The 18,717-nt window shown below is 42.5% G+C and overlaps 1 protein-coding gene across 3 annotated transcripts in view; it reads left to right on the forward strand.

Moving 5' to 3' along the window:
• Positions 1 to 18,717, forward strand: part of gli3 (GLI family zinc finger 3) — a 121,480-nt gene that overhangs the window by 67,806 nt on the left and 34,957 nt on the right. For all 3 annotated transcript variants that reach the window (XR_001663919.1, XM_007565945.2, XM_007565946.2), the window contains exon 4: positions 347 to 452. Coding sequence is in view for 2 of the 3 variants with exons in the window: in XM_007565945.2 (XP_007566007.1) it covers positions 347 to 452 (106 nt within the window). In the remaining variant the exon portion in view is untranslated. The remainder of the gene's footprint in view (positions 1 to 346; positions 453 to 18,717) is intronic.

Below are 18,717 nucleotides of genomic sequence, written 5' to 3' on the forward strand. Positions count from 1 at the left end.
CATTTTGACAAACTTGCAAAAAAATGATATTTCACATCACGCCATTTGAACTGTGAGACATGGCGGTGGCTGCAACATGCTGTGGGGTTGTTTCACTTCAGCTGAGAGGTGATGGAAAGATGGCTGAAGCCAAAGACAGGATCACAAAGACTTCCACTGCGAATTTTTCAGAGCCGGCTGCTTTTAGCTCTGCGCATTTAATGAGCTCTCATTTTGGGTGGGTCCACTGAAAGATAGCCATCAGCCTTTCATTACAGCTGGGTTTTAGATTACCTAAGGAAATTCACATGGAAATATGAAGAAGTGTTTTACGAAAGTCTGCTTTTCTCCTTTCTTTTCCACACAGCCGCTCCACCGTTCTTCCCCACCTTCCATCCTCCGGTGCCAATTGACGACAGACACACCCAGGGACGTTACATCTACGAACCGTCGCCCGTGAACCCTCTTCATGTGTAAGTCACACACACACACACAAACGCAGGCCCTAAAATATCGCTGATCACAACCGATACAAATCAAGCCCCCGAAAACTTCCTTCCGCCTCTGGGCGTGGAGCGTCCTCTCTGCCTCTCAGGATCAAAGGCCGCGGCCCCCGTGCGTGCGCAACATGATCTGCATGTCAGAGACACGCAAATGAACATGTGTCAGAGACATGAAAATGAGAGCGGGGCCGAGGGGAGCCTGGGAGCGCGCCCGGTTCTCATGATCAAGCCCTGTCAGGAGGAGCGGGGAGTGATGCCTCCGCCGACATCAACCCGTCTTTGACAGACACAGATGGGCTCTTGACTGTTCAGTCTGTCAAATATATGGAGTCAGGTAAAAACACGGCGTTATTCCTCGTTAAGGAGAAAGGTGGTCAGTCGGTGTGACGCCTACTGGAGACTGGGTCAGAGAAGAACTTCAAAAGCACTTTCCGTCTTTCTTTCTGTTCGCCGTACCTTGGTCATTTGTATTCTTTGCGTCCAAGTAGTGAGCACCGCTACTAGCTGCTTCATTGTCCCTGCGGCGCTTGTTTTCCAGGCGAAGGAAGCGATCATGGCGCGACGAGGACAAATTGAATGGGGCAGCTACTTGGGCCGCATTATGTTTGATATTCTTTATCATTATCAACTCCCCCCATCCTCCCTTCCTCTCCTCCAGGACTCATATCTCTCCCTTGCTGATGTGCCACTAAGCGTAATGAATTTTATATACCCCCCCCCTCTACCTCCAGCCCACCCCACCTCTCAACCTCTCCTGCCGCACCAGAGGAAGAAAGGGACGAACTAAAAAAAAAGAAAAAAAGAAAAGACGGAAAAAAAAGGGAGGTGATTGATGTCCCATGTCACTGCAAACAAAATGGCAAATATAATTTAGCATTTAGCTTATGCGGAGATAATGGGGCGAACACGCGCAGGCAACACGGGCTCAAACAAACAGCCGGGCTTGTTATCCGTCAGGAGCGCTTTGGAGCGATGTGGAGCGCAGGTTAGGGAGGGAGACGAGGGAGAGAAATGAGGAGAGGGCGGAGGGACAACGTTAAGGCAGGGAATTGAATTAAGGCGGAGAGGTTGCGTGGCGGCGGCGTCTTCAGTCACTCTGTTTGGACGGGAATTACCCGTGCGCTTGGCTCGCTGTCACCGGAGACGCGGCCGCACTCTGCCTCACTACTTAAGGCCTTTTTATCCGAACCATTAAGCTCGGAGCTGTTTAATATGACATGCGACGTTGAGGGAAACTATTTGTCATGATTATAAGGCAGCTGTTGAGTGGCCAAACGCATTTAAACGGACTCTGTGAACTCGCTGTCATGGCTTTTGCGATGCACTGGGAAAAGTTGTCAGACCCCAAACAAACCTCAGTGGAATTTTCTTTGATGCACCAACATAATAAAATGTAATTGTAAGGTAAGTTATTTTTTTAACGAACAGAAAAAAGTCTCTTAAATAAAGCACATTTCAAATCTTACAACAGATTTTCTGTTCTGCTGAAAAACAGACATTGGCTTTAACTTTACCATTCTTGCATAAAAACTAGATTTCTGGAGTATCTGGTTAATAATTGTCCTGATTTTCCCAACTGAGGTTTTATCTCCGTTGAAGGAAACAAAATAGCATCTCCACAGCATGGTGCTGCTGCCGCCATGTTTCACAAAAGGGATAGTGAAATTTGAATGATGGATATTGTTTTTCCTCTCTACACTTGACATTTTGCATAATTTTGATCGTCTTAAATCAAAATCTGACACTGCCAAAGCCTCTCATCAAGGTTGGACACCGTTTATCTGTTGTGTCTCAGATCATTTCAGTATAACAGGTGTGTTAAATGCACCAATTGAAGATGACCTCCGGCTCTCACGCTTACGATTTCTCAGACCTGAGCTGTTTACTTCTAAAACTTCTCCAAAGTCACCCAGACGTCTGTTGCCTGGCCTGAATTGGAAGGTTTTTTTTTTAACCTCCGTACTCCATTATCTGAGAATGGATTGAGTCATCCTCCAACAGATGTTAAAACCTTAAAGTATTCCTTTAAAACCTAACTCTGCTTTAATCTAATCCAACCCCTTCTCCCTGACCTATGTGCTGTGTTCCTTCATCTTCATGATGCTGTTTGTCCTTAATAAACCACTGAGGCCTTTAAAGAACAGAGGTGTTTCTATGGAGATTAAATTGCACTCAGGTGGATTTTTACTAAATAAAGTCTGCTGAGAGTTGCACTCAATTTTTCTTTTTAGAGTGTCTCATTAAGAAGCGTAAATTTCGGACAGATTTTTCGTCGTAAACAGAGTTTCATGGGGCAGTTGTACTCCTGCAAAGCACGGTGTCTAGTAGCTGTAAAGCCGTTGCGTTGGGAAGAAGCAATATTGCAAGCTTTATTAAAAAGCAGCACCGAATTCCTCAGTGAAAAGAAGCACTTATCACTTGTGGTATTAAAGAAACCACCTGATGGCAAATTGGAGTTAATTGCACATCCCGGTCTTCTGCAAGTTTTGGCTGGTGCTGAACTTTTACGTGTGCAAAGCTGCACCCGAAAGAGTAAATGGACTTGAGCGTTGAGCTCAGTAATGCTTTCTTGCAGTCAGACGCAAGCAAATAAGTAGGAGCAGTCGACGTGTCGCCGCCGTTCCAGGGAAACTGCGGACAAGAGGCGGCTTACGGTGAAATATTGAATTGTTTTAAGACAAGTTCCCCAACCGTGTGCAGAATTAATCGTTATTAGCCTTCTCAAAGATATGCCTAAGTACACAGGGACTATTATTGCGGTACTTCCCCATGCAACCTTTCATTACGGCCTGTAATTACAGTTGGGTTGGCCCTGCGGCACTTCCATCAATCCAGTCAGCTTCCCCCCGCCGTGCCGCGTGAGCCAGCCACCACCGGGCGTCCAAAAAAACACGGTGAACGCCCAGCAGCTTGTTTCCTCTCTGCCACAGCGACACATCCACCATCCGCACTCGGCAAATGAACAGAATCACATCCTATTACGGTGAAGGGCCTAATTGAAACATGTTTATTTATGGCCCCTCGTTTTTAGACTAGAAGCAGGCGTTAGCAGCGAACAGCTAACGGGGCTCCGGTGATATGAGGCGGTGGAATTAAATTAAAAGCTCATAAAATGAAATATGCTCCGTATTAGCTGTTTGACACTTAATTTGCCTTCAAATGAGCAGAGGAAATCAGAAATTAACTGTCCTTTGTTTTTTTCTTTTTTTCACCCCGCTCTTTACCTCACCTCCTCTATTAAGAAAGGGAGAACGCAATTACAGACAGAGGCTAATCGTTTAGTTTATGAATTCCTGAGGGGAAGGTACCAGTGTGCCAGTATTACAGCCTCAGGGTCAAGTGAGGTGGTGGGAGTCCCTTCTTTTGCTTTTGGAACAAAACTTGCATGCTTGCATGAAAAAACAAAAACATCTTCACCTGAGTAGGTGAAGAACTTTCCTAACTAAAGCCTCACAGGCCAGCTGGTCTGATCCTGGTCCAGATTAAGTCTTCTCTGTCTTGAATCCAGCTGTTGGTTTTCTACTGTCTCTCTGATCCAGAAGCAGCTTTTATTCAGCCTCACTAGACAGCAAGATCTGAAATATCATTTGGTGGTTTTCCAGGTCTTGATAGTAATGGAAAAAAAATTGCCTAAATATTTGGTTTTCCAGACCGTTATGCCATATTTCACCTTCATTCCTTTCTTTCTTCCTTCTTTCCTTGTTACCTGTTTCCCTTCCTTACTTCCCATCTTCCTAGCAAATAGAAATAATTTTGGTAATTCTAACTAACCTAAAACAAGAAAAGTTTGGTCTCACTTAACTTCAGAGTGATAAAAAATGTGTCTTTTCATTTGGTGTGTAAATATCTGGTTTCAACTGTACCTTCTACGTGTCCTTCTTTCCTTCCTTTATTATGTCTTCCCTTTGGTCTTTCCATTTTTCTTTCTTGTTTCTTTCCTTCCACTCCCCTCTTCTTTTCTTGTTTGTATCCTTTCCTTCTTCCTCTCTCCCTCCCTAGTATCTTTCCTTTCCTTTATGTGCTCCTTCCCTTGTGCCCGTTCTCTCTCTCTCCTTAGTGTCCTTCTTTCGTTCCTTCCAGTAGTTAATTTATTTTTATATCCTTTCTTCCTTTCCTTTGTGGTATCCTTCCCTTATTTTTTTCTTCGCACACTTCTTCCCTTGATTCCTTCTTTTCTTCCCATTGACCTTCCTTTTTCCCTCCTTTTTCTAAGTTTCTCATCTAAGCCCTGCCAAAACCACATAATAAACTTTAGTGCAATAACCTTTTAAAATATAAAGGACTGAGATCTGTGGAAAGCTGAGTCTATAAAATTTGGAGTTTTTACATCAAATATTTACATCTTCCAGAAAAGATGTTCCCTGTTTAAACAAACACATAGATAAGTGCAGAGTGGGCCCTGCACAGGAAGCTCTGGTCCCCTCTAGCACCACCACTGGTGCAGGACTGGACTTAACGGGACTTTTTTGGAAACCGTGTCTTTCATCCCTCCGGCCCCATGCAGTGCGGTGCCAGTCCTCGGTCACCCGGAGACGGCCCCTAACAAACAGAGGAATTTGTCACAAGTCAATTATTGGCTGCAGAGTTTACTCTGGAGTCCCGGGCCCTCGTGCTGTGAATGGGGGTGCCACTAAAACCACAAAACAATCCAACAGGACGGGCAATTGACTTGCAACCTTTTGACTTGCTCACCGTGCGCAAATTTACCAAAGAACGAAGGCAAACTGAGTTGATTTAGCAGACTTTGAAGGTGTTGAACATAATTTTAGTGTAAAGTCATGACAAAAATATCCAATCTTGCATTTTGTCCCATCTTCTTCTTTTGCCAATTCTGAGAAGTCTTGAAGCTTCACACTTCCAGCTCATGGGTTCTGCATTTTCGGACGTTACAGAGAACAAACTGGGGCCTTGTTCCCCAGTCGTATAGTTCGCCCAGTCAGGAGCATGTTTGTTCAGCTGCCATCTTGGCCAGACTGGAACACACTCTGAAGGTACGACTGGGAGAACCGCTGCAAATGATGGTTCAGATTCAGCTCAGAAGACAGTAAACCTGGAAGGAGTTTAAGACAGTTAATGCTGTTGCCTACGATACTCTGTTTTTTATTAGCGTTCAGATAAAGATGTGTAAAATTGTTTCAAATAAACATATGCTGTATAATGTTTAAAAACCTTCATTTGTGGGGGGACAATACTTCTCTTAAATAACAGTTTTCAGCTAAATTAGCAGTGTTACAATTACTGCTACTCATACAGTCCTCCTAAAATGAATGTAACTCCTCTTATACTCTCCCTTTTGAGATTGATCGGAGTTTCTAGGAACTTTTAATTAGCAATCAATGAATTTCTTTTCCCCAGAGGTAAAAATACGACGTGACACAGGGGTCCTATTTCATTTAGCCACTGCGCTGGACGGGGACGGGGGCCTGTATTTTTCTTCCCAGCATGCGCAGAATGGAAAGGAAGTTCTGTCAGAGAACAGCAGCAAAGAGCGGGGTCACCAAGTCAACCATCCTTATTTGGGTTCAGTGATTGAATACAGAGGTCATCCTTGCAACCAGTTCACCGCGTTGGGAGTCGCTGGATGTTGGATGCTGACCACAATGTTTATCCACGTAGCTAAAAGCGCTGACCTTTGGCTGATTACACTCACGACTTCAAAACTTCGGATAATCGTTAATGCCATTTGAACATTTCTTCTTTAGATCCTTTAGATTATTGGACTCAATTGACGTCAGTCCCATAGGAGTCTATTTTTTTAGTTGCGTTTAAACCCCTACCGCCTGTGTTTTTCAACTCAAAAACTGTTAAAAACTTCCAGGCTAGCTAGTGTAATGAGCTCAGCAGAACCTCACTTCCACTGGGGGTTTGCTAATTGCTCCTGGCTAGTCTGAAGGAGCTGAGTGGAGGAGTTGTGAGGGAGGACGACTCTTGTCAAATGGAATCTCAGTAACTTGGAAACAGTGGCGCTCGGTCCAACCAAGCGTTTTGTACAGCTGAATGGTTGCCACGGGAGACTAAAGGATTTCTCAAGGCAACATTCCAGGTATGTTTTTGATGAAGGAATAAGATTAAAACATGATTTAAACCTCAAAAAAGTTGATTTTACATAATTCCGCTCTTTTAAATGAAACTTTTTCTTTCGCTTAACCCCATCTCCCTCCCCATCACTGCAGCAGCAGAGGAGCAGCAGCATGGCAGTAATGCTTCGAATCACCTCTTTAACCTTTGAATTCAGCCTCATTTTTGGCCCACATGCCTCCCCTCTTACTGTCCTCTTTGGTATTTACATAAACTGTTGTCACGTGGCCCAATCTGCTGCATAACGGAGCGGCGTGTTGCTTAGCATAAAGACCACATTCTTATCTCAACACCTCCTTCCAGATGGGACGAGGCCGAGCGTTGCAACACTCGCACACAAAACGCGCGGAGGCACGCACACGGGCGGCGAAACAATAAACAGAAAACGAGCTTTCGCTGCACCGGAGGAGAGATGCACTTTCATCTCCCCGGCTGCTCGTGGTTGCATGTGCAAGGTGACTTTTAGTAATTTTAGAATTTTTTTTTTTTTTTTTTTCTGAATTTGCAGCGTGTTTTCCAGTAATTTCATATGTGAATAATGTCTGTTCCGGATTGGGAAGCAAAGTGAAGCCATAAATTACAGCATGAATCATGGATTATTCCCTAATCACATCTGATAATCTCTGCCTAGATACAGCTGCTGTCACACGGGCCGGAGAGACGAAAGGCTGCTTTTTCATCTTCCTCTCCTAACTGTCCAGAACCCAGTCGGTGTGACTTCACGGGTCACCCCTGTGCAGCGCTCCCCTCCTTCCTTCCTTTCTTTAATGCTCTCTCTTTGGAGTAAGTCAGGGGGACAGGCGGTCACGCAGTCGCAGGCTTCATGATTAATGGTGTTTATTCTTGACAGAAGGCTCCTTTTTATTTATCTGCATTGCAGTTTCACTGATACCATCGGTCACCTGAATGAAAAATATTCAGTCATACCAATTTTGCAGCATAATTGAGTAGAGTCACTTCCTTTCAGTCCCCCCCCCCTCCTCCTCTCTCCTCTCTCTTCTTCTCTCTCTTCCGCTCTTTCTATCTGGCAGCCTTATCATCGCCACAGTAATTTTCGTGCTGCGTTGTTTGATATGGAGAGGCTGACTTTAGCCGTATTTGACATAAAGCCTCTTCAATTTTCTCAGGAGCAAGAAAAAAAAAAAAAGGAAAAAAGTTGTGCACCGATTCCTTTTTTTTTTTTTTTTTTTTTTTCTGAGGCAATTTCAGGATTTAGAGAGAAAGGAGATAAATGGCTAAACAGAAATGTGGGCAGATTGAAGTTACAGTATATCTATTTTTTTGTGATACACTGGTTTCAGAAGCCTAAAATGGGTAGTGTAGTGTGTGTGTGTGTGTGTCCAGGATCGTGATATTTTAAGGCACCTGTGTATTTTGAGGATGATGGATCCAGCAGGTTGAAAGCGAGTTAAAAAAAAAAAGCGAGTTCGGCGCAGCAGAAATTTGACATGGCCTGTAAAGGGTTTAGGGTTGAGTCATTACCTGTGGAGATCTGTTAAGACATGTTCCAAAACTCTTCTCAAACCTACTAGGATTACCCTGTTCTGATGCCTGCTTCTGCCTTCCTGAGTGCTTGTATTTTCTCCTTCACTTATTACATTTTTGTGCCTCTCTTTAATCCCTTTAAAATGGTTTTGAATCTCCAAAATGCATTGGAATTAATAGTATTTGTGCCGATTATTTTTTTTTTCTTCAATAAATACTTTTTTTTTTCACCATTGCTTCTTTTGAGTTTAAATTGAAAGTTCATGAAAAATAGCTTTGAAAGGGCTACATTTTTTGATAAAAGGAGAACAGATTAATCTCTAATACAGGCCCAGCAAATTTGCACATGTTACACATTAGTGGATTTGATTTTCTATACATGAGTCATTTGCCCCCTCTTCATGTTTGAGATCTCAATTTGTAGCTCTCCCAAGGAGCACAATGGAAAAACCAGGTCTGAAGGGGAGAGATAACGGGCAGGTGCCAACAGCACTGCGCTAATGTGTGTGTGACTGGGCGTGTGTGTGTGTGTGTGTGTGTGCAGCCGTGCACGCGCGCGCATACACACAAATACAAAAGAGGCGGTTCTGAAATAATTTAATCTTTTGTTTCATCTTTTAATTTTCTGAGCAATTTTGCGTCTTTCATTTCTCACTAAAACACTGAAAAAAAATTTACATTTGTATTAAATTTGCTGTTGTTTATCAGCTGTGCAGCATTTGCATTTTATGTTCCCATCTCAAACCTGCTGCTCCTGCTGCACTGAAATACATGAGATTTGCATTAGGACCTGGGCTGTTGCCTGAAATTAAAAGTAGTCAATGAATAAAAATGGCAACTTATTTGAACGTGACAGCTTCTCCCCAGAATTTGCATCAAAATTATATGTAAAAATTAGTTTGCATTAATTTAACCTTTTTCCTGTAATTTAATTTCTCTTTGCAGTTCTCCCAGTTGTTTTATTTTTCATTGAAATTTACGTCTCTCTTAATTAATCTGATTATCTGACTGTTTTCACTTTGAAAATTTCTCAAACAGCACCAAAGCATAATATAATGTGCAACAGACCCTGGGTTACCTTTTGGAAATTAAATAAATATCTCTAATATGCAAAAATTAAACATTTTGTTTTATCCTTACATTTCCTTTGCAGTCCTTCATTTTTAACTTGACAGTCTAGATAAATTTGCAAGACTTAAATTGCAATTTTCTTCATAAACATTGAGAATTCTAAAGAGATCGCTTCTGCCATGGCAGTAAAATACATAATTTGCATTAAAACAGTCACTGATGGGGCTTAACACTGTCAAGCAAAACAGTTGAATGAAATAACTTAATAATATTTTGTTTGCATTTTTATTACTTTTTAAAAAAAATCTACTTAAAAGCCTATTCATAAAGTATTGGGTACAATTTGCAGTTTTCATCTTAAGTCTTTGCTATTGCATTAAAATAGCATTATATTAAAAAAAATATATTAATTACTTAATAAATGTTACTACCAATTCAAAAAACACTCGACTGCACATCAAGGAGACCAAAGAAGGTTTCATACTGCAATTGTATAATAATAATAATAATAATAATAATAATAATAATAAATTATTATTTCCACAAAACGTCAACAAGATTTAATGGTATAGTTTTTTTAATCAAAAATGCTGGGTGATTAAATTAATGTCCATAATAATAATAATTTGCAATAAATCTAAATTTCATGAAGTTCTTCTCTAGCAGAGCTTTCTAATGTCTAACGTCCTTGTGGAGTTGGAGAACAGCTGTCTTGTATTTGGTGGGTGTGGCACATTGTCAGTTTTAAGAGCTTCTTAATAGCTTTTTCCTACAGCTCGCCACATTATGCGTCACCACATCAGCAATTATTTAGAAGTTAAAAAGAAAAGTTTGACATTTCCACACCAAGAGCAGTTTGGAGTATTTTGGAAAGATTTGCATAATGTAGAATAATCTATTTTAAGTTGGCTTTTTCTTTTTGCTATTTTTGTTCTGTTTTTCTTTTCTTTTTTGTTTCCTCTTTGGGCTCAACCTGCGCCCTGCAGAGTTCATGCTGGACCCGTGCAGAAAAGTGGAATTTCCATTACTCTCTGGGCTCCAGAACCTACGATTCCACTCTGGGGGCCAGTTATAGCAAGTAACGAGACCTCGGGAACAGGGTCATAAATCCAAACCAACTCCGCTCATTTTCCAGCCTTTCTACCCTTCCTTTCCTACATCACTCCTTCGCTCGGACTCCCCCCACAAATGATCGAAGGGGAACGTAAATGAACACAGTGTGAAATATCACCACATGTTTGTTATAGGAGGCTTTTTTGGTGTGGGCTCCGGATCTGCCAGTGTGGGAAGAAACGACTTCTCTCCCCGCAAAATAAAATGAAAAAAAAATAAAGTCACATAAAGCAATCCTTCTCATTATGTCACTCGTCACATGTGGCATCCATTACGTCTGATGGCGTGGTAGAAAATAGTTTCATCTTCTGATGTTGTTTGAAGCAGGAGCCACGGAGGAACCCCCACCCCCCCCTCACTCTGTTCATCTCCCATGATACCCGGCTTTTCTCTGAGAGGGTGAAGGGTTTTACATTGCGATTGTCCGGCGGGAGAGCTTCGGATAAGCGGAGTCGCTGGACGCAGCTGCATGGGAATGCAAGCGAGGATCCTGTTGCATGTCCGCCGTGCCTTTGACCTTAATCTGGAAGTGATCTTTGCTAAGTTAGGAAGGAAAGTTTGGCGTATTTGATGGAACCGTACTGGGAAGGTTCCTCTGAAAGACATGTTGCCTCTGCCGTGAGCTGAGCCGAAATTTCCACACAAGTATCGAGTTGCTATGGAAACCAGAAAGCTCTGGAGAATTACAAAGTTTCATTTATTGTCTTCTAAATGTAGACAATCATAGAAAATATTATCCATCTGTCCATCTCTTCCCATTTAGTTGCTTTTGCAGTCAGAAGTAAATTTACACTAAACTTTTGTATTTACTGTATTTTATTTATGAACAAAATAGATCCGGAAGCTTTGAAAACATAAACCTGAAATTTTATGGAAATGTAAGCAGAAGCACACGCTTGTAAAGTAGCCGCTTTTTGAAATGTCCCCCTTTTGGGGTCTGCAGTTCTGTGTTTAAGCCTCCCAAAGCTTCATCAAGCTGCACCACCCCGCGTTCAGGCACCCCTTCATGATTAAATATCAAGGAACTCCACCTGACGTTTTATTAGCCCAACAAGATGGATGAAACGGCCAGAATAAAGTAGGCTGTGTCTGCTCACTTTCCCACCAGCACTTGCCTTTCTTCTGTCCAGCTTTCCTCTCCATCCCCTCCTCTGCAAGAAGAAGTATGTGTTAGGAGAACGTGATGGATTTGGCTCCGAATAGAAGATTTTCTCAGTGCAGAGGAGGCAACACATATTTCTGTCTTGTACCTGATGCTCCTGTTGTCTCAGCCGACCCGCTTTCTTTCTCTTCTTTTTCTTTTTTTTTTTTTCTCTTGTTGTACCTCAGATCTCTGTCTGAAGGATTAACTATCTCCAGCTGTGTGTCTCTGCTGTCTCGCATTGTTTGGGATTTGCTCAGGTTCGTCCGTGCGCCTGCTCATTTCTGCAGCCCAGTGTGACGCGCTGAATCGAGGACGGGGCTGGTGGGTGTGGGGAGGAAGAGGAGGATCGGAGGGGCTCCTCTCGGCCCCGGGGCCACACTCATCCTCCCTCACCTGTAGGTTGCCGCCTCACGCACGGACATGTGCGCTCATTACCCGAGTTGACGGGCTGTGAAGGCTGAGTAGGTGTGGAACCCGAGCCCTGTTTGGCTGCAGGCGTCAGTTGGATGTTTGTGTGCAGGCGCCGGGGCCATCGAGACAATGCTGGAGAAGAAAAAGAAAGATAGATGCGCTTCCTCCCTGCTTTCAGAAGTTTAACACTCTAACACCCAGGAGTCCCCTCTAGTTTTCTCTTTAGCCTGAGGCATGCTGGAGGAACTCGGAGCGCTCACTGAGAGCTAATTCCACCTGTGCTTACCTTGCTGCTTGGAAAAGAAACAAAACAGGTGCATCAGTCCATTAGGATATCACTGAAAAGTTCATTTAAGCCACAAATTTAATCCAAAAATGTAAAACGTCTTCACTCGTTACACACAAGGTGTTTATTTCATTTTGATCTTTTTGGTTTACAGCAAATGAAATCACAGTATTTCACACATTTTATTGTGCGCAAGAATGTCATGTTGTGGCCTACAAAATCATGGGGAAGACTGATAACTTCCCCAAAAGAAGGCAAAGATTAAAGAAGCTTCTGTATTCAGATATATTGCTGAAAAATTAAGTGGAAGGAAACAAACACAGTTTCTCTGAAAATCAAAATATTACAGAAGATGAATAACAACTGAATTTTAATCGAGAAATGTTGACGTGAATATATGACTTATATGACATATATTCACTCAACACTTGGTCAGAGCTCCTTTTGCATGAGTTTTAATATTCACCAGTTCAGGTCAAGTTTACTCATTACGATTAAACCCGATCTAAAACCCTCTGTGCCTTTCAACTCTTAATCCAGATGATGGGCTCTGAATTAAAAACTAAATTTACTTCCACCTCCAAATAGGACTTTGCTTCTGCACCTCTTCCTACCCCACGTTTTCCTTCCACTAAACCTTCTGTTCATATGCTTGGAGTCAGGATAGTCGTAAATGGCAACATTTTTAGCAGTGACTTCCTTGTTGAGAGTGTCGGTGAATGTTGCTTAGCCAGCAGTATTCACTTGTATCTTAATTATAACATTACAGTCTTAAAAATGCTTTAAAAAAATCAGGCTTTCTTTTCAGAGAAGCTTTTTAACATCCGTGCTCCACTTTTGGAATTAGATTACTGAAATAAATAAAAAATTGTTTTCAGATTAGCTGAAATGCACCTGTATGTGCTCAGTATAGATAAAGGTAAAATATTCCATTCAGCGCTGTCGGCCTGTTGGTGAAAACCAAAATCAAGCATGGGGAGAAAACTAAAAGCAAGAACGGGCAAATCTTTCCGTGTTGTTGTTTGTTTTGTGTTTTTTTTCCCTCCATGTCTGTTCTCTGACTCCAGCCCCACTTGAAATTACAGGAAAAAAGGCCCGCTCATTTTGTGCAATTTCACTTTCAAGTTTTCTTTCTTCTCTGCTGCCTTCTCGGCTGATTCGTTTCGGTAGACATTCTTATCTCAATGGCTGAAAATTACATTTAATTGCGGTGTGGAAAAATGGCTTTTCAAAACAGAATGTGGGAATGAAAAGGCATCGACTTTTTCCGTTCAGAACCAGAACAACTGAAAAGATGTGGTCCGATAAAGAATAATCCTCTAACTTTGCAGACATGGGCTCTTAATTTAAACCAGGAAGCACATGTTGTGTGTGTGTGTGTGTGTGTGTGTGTGTGCGTGTGACCCCTCGCTCGATGAGGTTCATGCACAGAAACAGAAGCTCTGACACCTGGACCCGTTTGTTATGACATAAACCTGTCACACTCTCTGAGTCCTGTTGATAAATACATTACCACTCCAGGAGCGTGGAAATGATACGTGCTTTCGCCCGGGCGTGGACGACTGCATGTGTGTACCCGCTGCTGCTGCTGCTGCCGCCGCCGCCGCCGCTGCTGAATCATAGACAGTGTGAGTGAAACATGCGGGCAGCGGCTGGGGGAAGCGCTTCTGTGTGTCTTGCGCTGTATGGGAATGTCCGGCACGCCTCCAGAGGTATCCCACCGAGAGGGAATCCTGCTCGATGTGACCATGAATAGGAAGCTGGACCCACCCAGGCCTTTGATGTCAAGAGGTCACACAGAGACCTTGCAGCTCTGATGGGGTGGGGGGTGACATAGTTTCTCTGGATGCCTGGCAACCTCACCAAAACCCTGCCAGGCTCACAATTTTCCCTGTTGAGTAACAAAAGCGGCTTCTGGACATTATGTTCTGTTGGGACTCGATAAATGATCTCTTATTTATTTAATATGCCAACATCGGAGCAGCAAAAACACACCTTTGGTTTTAATTACACTGTTGCGTTTTGCAGTGCTAGGAAAGACATACCTGAGCAAGTAGTAGCCATGTGAAAAAAATGCTTCCCCAATTACAGAACCGCACCTTTGTGTTGTTTTTGTCCAGCAGTGGTTTTGGCCTTCAAAGTTTCCCGTTGTTGTCATTTTTGCCCGGTCCATTTCTTATTGTTGAATCATGAAATCCAATCCTTACTGATTCTGCAGCGCTTCTGCTGTTCTGCTTTCTTTTGTGACCTCCTGAATAAGTGATCAGAGCCGTACCTGAGAAGGTTTTCTCCATTTGTGGATAACAGCTTTCTTATAAACCTGCTCGTTTTTCCCCCTCCTGCTTTATGCTGTTCGACCCGTACGACTTCAGTGATTTTTTTAATCAGGCGTTGGTGTAACTTTTGAAATTAAACTGAAAGTCGCAATGGCTAATCCCACGATATGCTGGGTTCACCTTAATAAAGTGTTTTTTTTGTTTTTACTCGATGTATCTTCATCTGAAATTGAAACGTGTTTGATGACTCGTAACTTTTTATGTAATACTTCTTCAGTGTATGGTAGCTGGTGTGTGTACTCTGAGACAACATGTGGAGGCCCACAAGTACCATTACTGTCAACATGGGGAGTGTATGTTTACTTCTGCAACACCACATTGGACTTCCAGTAGACGACCACATGGTAAAGACTCCTGCTGTTGCAGCTCCACTCTGCCTATCGTGCTTCGGCAGACGTGGACATTTTACGGTTTGCAGGCCACATCTGGTTTTTCCCCATGTTTCCAACCGGGGACCATGAAAATTGGAAGATTAGTCTTAAATTCTAAGACTAAATCTAAATTAAAAAAATGAGACCATGCTCTTTTTTGACTTTTTTTTTTTTTTTTTTGGTTTTGTCAGTGACAGTTGTTTTGTAAAGTTTCAGTTTGGGGGTCAAGACAGTCAAATTCATGGTTGAGTTGATAAAAGTTATACTTGCATTTTACTTTCGATTAAACAAACATATACTACATTTAGGTTGATCCTAACAAAAGAGTTATTTCACAAAGTTGCAGGACTTGGATGGAATTGTGCTGCAGACACACATGAAGGAGCCCGAGATGCTTAAAGGTCACACAAACTGTTGGAAGCAATAATATCGCAGATCAGTTTTCTCGTATGTGCAGCCTTACTCTGTAAGCTTTGATTTAATGAGGTCAAATGTAAAGTGGTTCTGTCTCTGTTTCAGGCTTGCATTAGAAAACAAAACATTGTTTCAAGTCGAATGCTGATCTGACCTGCTGTTGAGATGATCCACTGCAAATTGTGCATCCAAGCTGGATCTGATAATGAAGACATTTGGAGCCGAGTTGTCAAACTCGAGTCCCAGAGGGAAATTGTCTTGCAAAATTTTGGACATGTCCCTGCTCCAAAGCACCTGATGAGATGGCTGAGGTGCCTCCTCAGTCTTCACCCATGTTTCACAGATTTCTGCTAATTGACCCGAGGATTTTATTTAGATATGTTTAAGACGAAAAATGTAAAAATTGAGGACTAAAGTAAAGTGAGTTAAATATAAGATCTATAAGAGCCTTTTAAGAACTTCACTCAACCACATCTTGTGTAATGGTTGAGCTCAATGTTTGGTATAAAACACTCCTTTTTAGAGTGACTTCCGTTTAAGCGGCACAAAGTATGTGAAATGTCCGTTAAAAGTGGAACTTAATGAAGACTTTCCCACTGAATCATCAAGGACTCATTCTACCTGTTTGTGTCTCCCAGTCTCTACTGTGTCTGTCTTCTTTCTCCCCTTGTCTCGGCTCCCTCTCCTCTCTTCTTGGGTCTCAGCTGGCTCTGTTCCTTTGGCCCTTTGATCTGAGTGAAAGGGTTTGGAGCTTTAAAGTGCTTCTGTTTCCGCTGTCAGGAGTCCTTCTTTCTCTCTCTCTCTCTCTCTCTCCCCCCACCTCCTCCTCTCTGGTTTAGGCTTTCAGAGCGGTCGCGGCAGCATTGCGCCGCTGTTCTGCTAGGTGGGTTTGGAGGTTTGCGAGTGTATGTGGGGGTGCGGGTATCTGTGAGGTAGTGAGGCTGAGGTGAGCCTGGAGGTGGGGGGGGGGGGGTGGATGTGTGATGCTGTCAGCCTCAGTCAGGAGACGACCTGACAGAGAAAAAAAAACAACAGTTCCCACATCAATCAGCCCCTTGTGGCCACAGGTGTGAGTGTGCGCATGTTCCAAATACTTCATTCAAACCTTTAGGAAAACTTCTGCTGCTACTTGTGATGTCAAATTGGTGAGATAAGCAGCATTTTGGCAAAATTATACACAGTTGGACTTTGTATATGTGTATATATGTTTGTTTTTTTTGGTTTTCTTTAAGAATATCCGGCAATTGTTTTGCTTTTAAATGTTGACATTTATTTTTCCTCTTCTCCTTTGCAGCAGCTCATAGAGCCTGAACTCCAAAGTCCTCAGAAGGGACATTTCCGTTGTATTTTCTATTTATCCATTTCTTACTTGAGCCGTAAGCATTTGGCAACGCTCGGCTCTTATTTTAGCCAACCGCTGTGCCCATACCACCAGGTCTGACTGCCGCACCACAATGATACCTTCTTTGCTCGAGCGTAGTCACCAGCGTTCCCCGCAACTGTGTTGTTTTTGCAGTTTTCTCTACCCAAAAATTAATAGTGTTGATACAGCCTCGTTCCAAACTGAGAGTCAAGGCCTGCCTATGCGAACACGCAGTGCTCCGTGAAACCTCGAAGTCATTTGGGCGCGCATGCACGCTTACAAGTGTATTTTCATCTGGTGAAATTAGACGACAGTTTAAAACCCGCAGGCCGCCCAGTGCAAACATGCACTGCCTTAAAAGAGGCGCTGGCTGGTATAATCGAGGCCACGTGAAAGGAAATGGCTTCCATATGTGCAAGAGCTCAGGCTGTTCTTGTGCCATGTTTGCCGGATGTGCTCTGTGTACGTTAATAGGAACTGTAAAGCAACAGTATGAGGAGGAGAAGAAGGGACATGTGAAGTAGAGTTTTCTCTTTGGGAAGATGGAGCCTGAGGTGCAACTTTGATGTAAATCTCAAATCAGGTGTATCTAAAACTCTTATTTCTCAGGCACACACACACACACACGCACACGCACACATGCATACACACACACACACACACACAGACACACTGCTCTTTGTCAGATTCCTTTCCATTTGTCACGTAGATTAATGCACGCTGGCAGATGCTAAGATGATCGCGGCTCAGCAGAGAGGAGCTGAAAACCTCAGCATCAGGCCGCCGTCCTCACACTCCTCTGAGCTATCCATCTCGTAGCTGTCCTCCTGAAATCCCCTCACACCTGGCTCTGTACCCCCTGAGACATCTTTGTTCTCCTCTCCGTGTCCAGCTCCCGCGCTGCTTTAAGTCTTCCTCTTCTGCCCTCCCCTCCCCAACACATAGTTCACATCTTCACATGCTCCCCCTGACTTCTGTTCATGCTCCAAGTGAACTTTTCTCCCCTCCCTTCCAACCACGTTTTGGCCTTTTCACCTTTTAACAAACTGAATGAGCTTTTTCATATCTAATTTGATATATAAAACAGGTACAATTTTAAGTGCATCTCAATAAATTAGAAATGTATCAAAAAGTTAATTTATGTAATTTGATTCAGATGTTCAGGTTTCTATTTTGTTTCCTGTACTTTTCTATTTTATTCTATAAAAAATATATTCTCAAGGTGTTTATTTCTGCTAAATGCTGGTGATTATGGCTTACTGCAAATCAAACTGAGATTATTACATGAGACCAACCAAAAAAAGCATTATTAATGCAGATATGTTACAATCACATTATTAGTCTTTACCGTTATGGTAAACACCACTGTCTTTGCTGAAAAAGCTGGTCAGAGTGTTACATCCAAGTGTAATGCAATGGAAAGTTGAGTGGAAGGAAAAAGTGTAATAAACCAAATTATCATTAAATCAGATTCTGGTACCTTTGGCTGTGTGTGAAAGGGCCAAATGATGCTTGAAAATAAAAACTTCACACTGGACTTAAAGCATGTGGATTATGTACCTCTCCATTACTCCTCCAGATTCCAGGACCATGATTTCCAAATGAAATGTAAACTTTGCTTTCATATGAAAAGAGAGCTTCAGACCTCTGAGCAACAGTCCAGTTTTTCTCCTGAACCCAGATGAGACTCTCCTGAGCTTGACCAGTAATGCGTCAGTCCAGGAAGTATCTGTGTGTAGCAGCTGCTCTCTGACTACAGCCACAGTAAAAACGTCTCCTAAACTCTTCAGAGGGTTTTACTTCACAATCCTCAATAAGGTTTTTCAGTTTTTCCAGTTGCTCGTGCACCTTTTTTGTACACAGTTTCTTCCTTCCACACAACTTTCCATCAATATCCTTGTAAATAGCATTCTGTGAACTGCCAGCTACTACAGTAATGACATACCTTGTTGACTGCAGGACTTAAAAGTCTTAATCCTTTTTTTTTTTTTTTTAGGTTTTGGAGAAGTCGTATTACGGGTTTCCATTAGCTGTAAGCCATAATAAATTAAGATTTAAGTCATCTCCCAATTTATTGGGGTGGACCAATTTGTTTGCTGGTGACAAAGCTGGTTTTTCATGTTTCCTTTCATCTGCAAATGCTGCTGAAAGAGTTTCACTGTG

The sequence above is a fragment of the Poecilia formosa genome, unplaced genomic scaffold (genome assembly GCF_000485575.1).
Source record: "Poecilia formosa unplaced genomic scaffold, Poecilia_formosa-5.1.2 Scaffold184, whole genome shotgun sequence".
NCBI lineage: Eukaryota > Metazoa > Chordata > Actinopteri > Cyprinodontiformes > Poeciliidae > Poecilia > Poecilia formosa.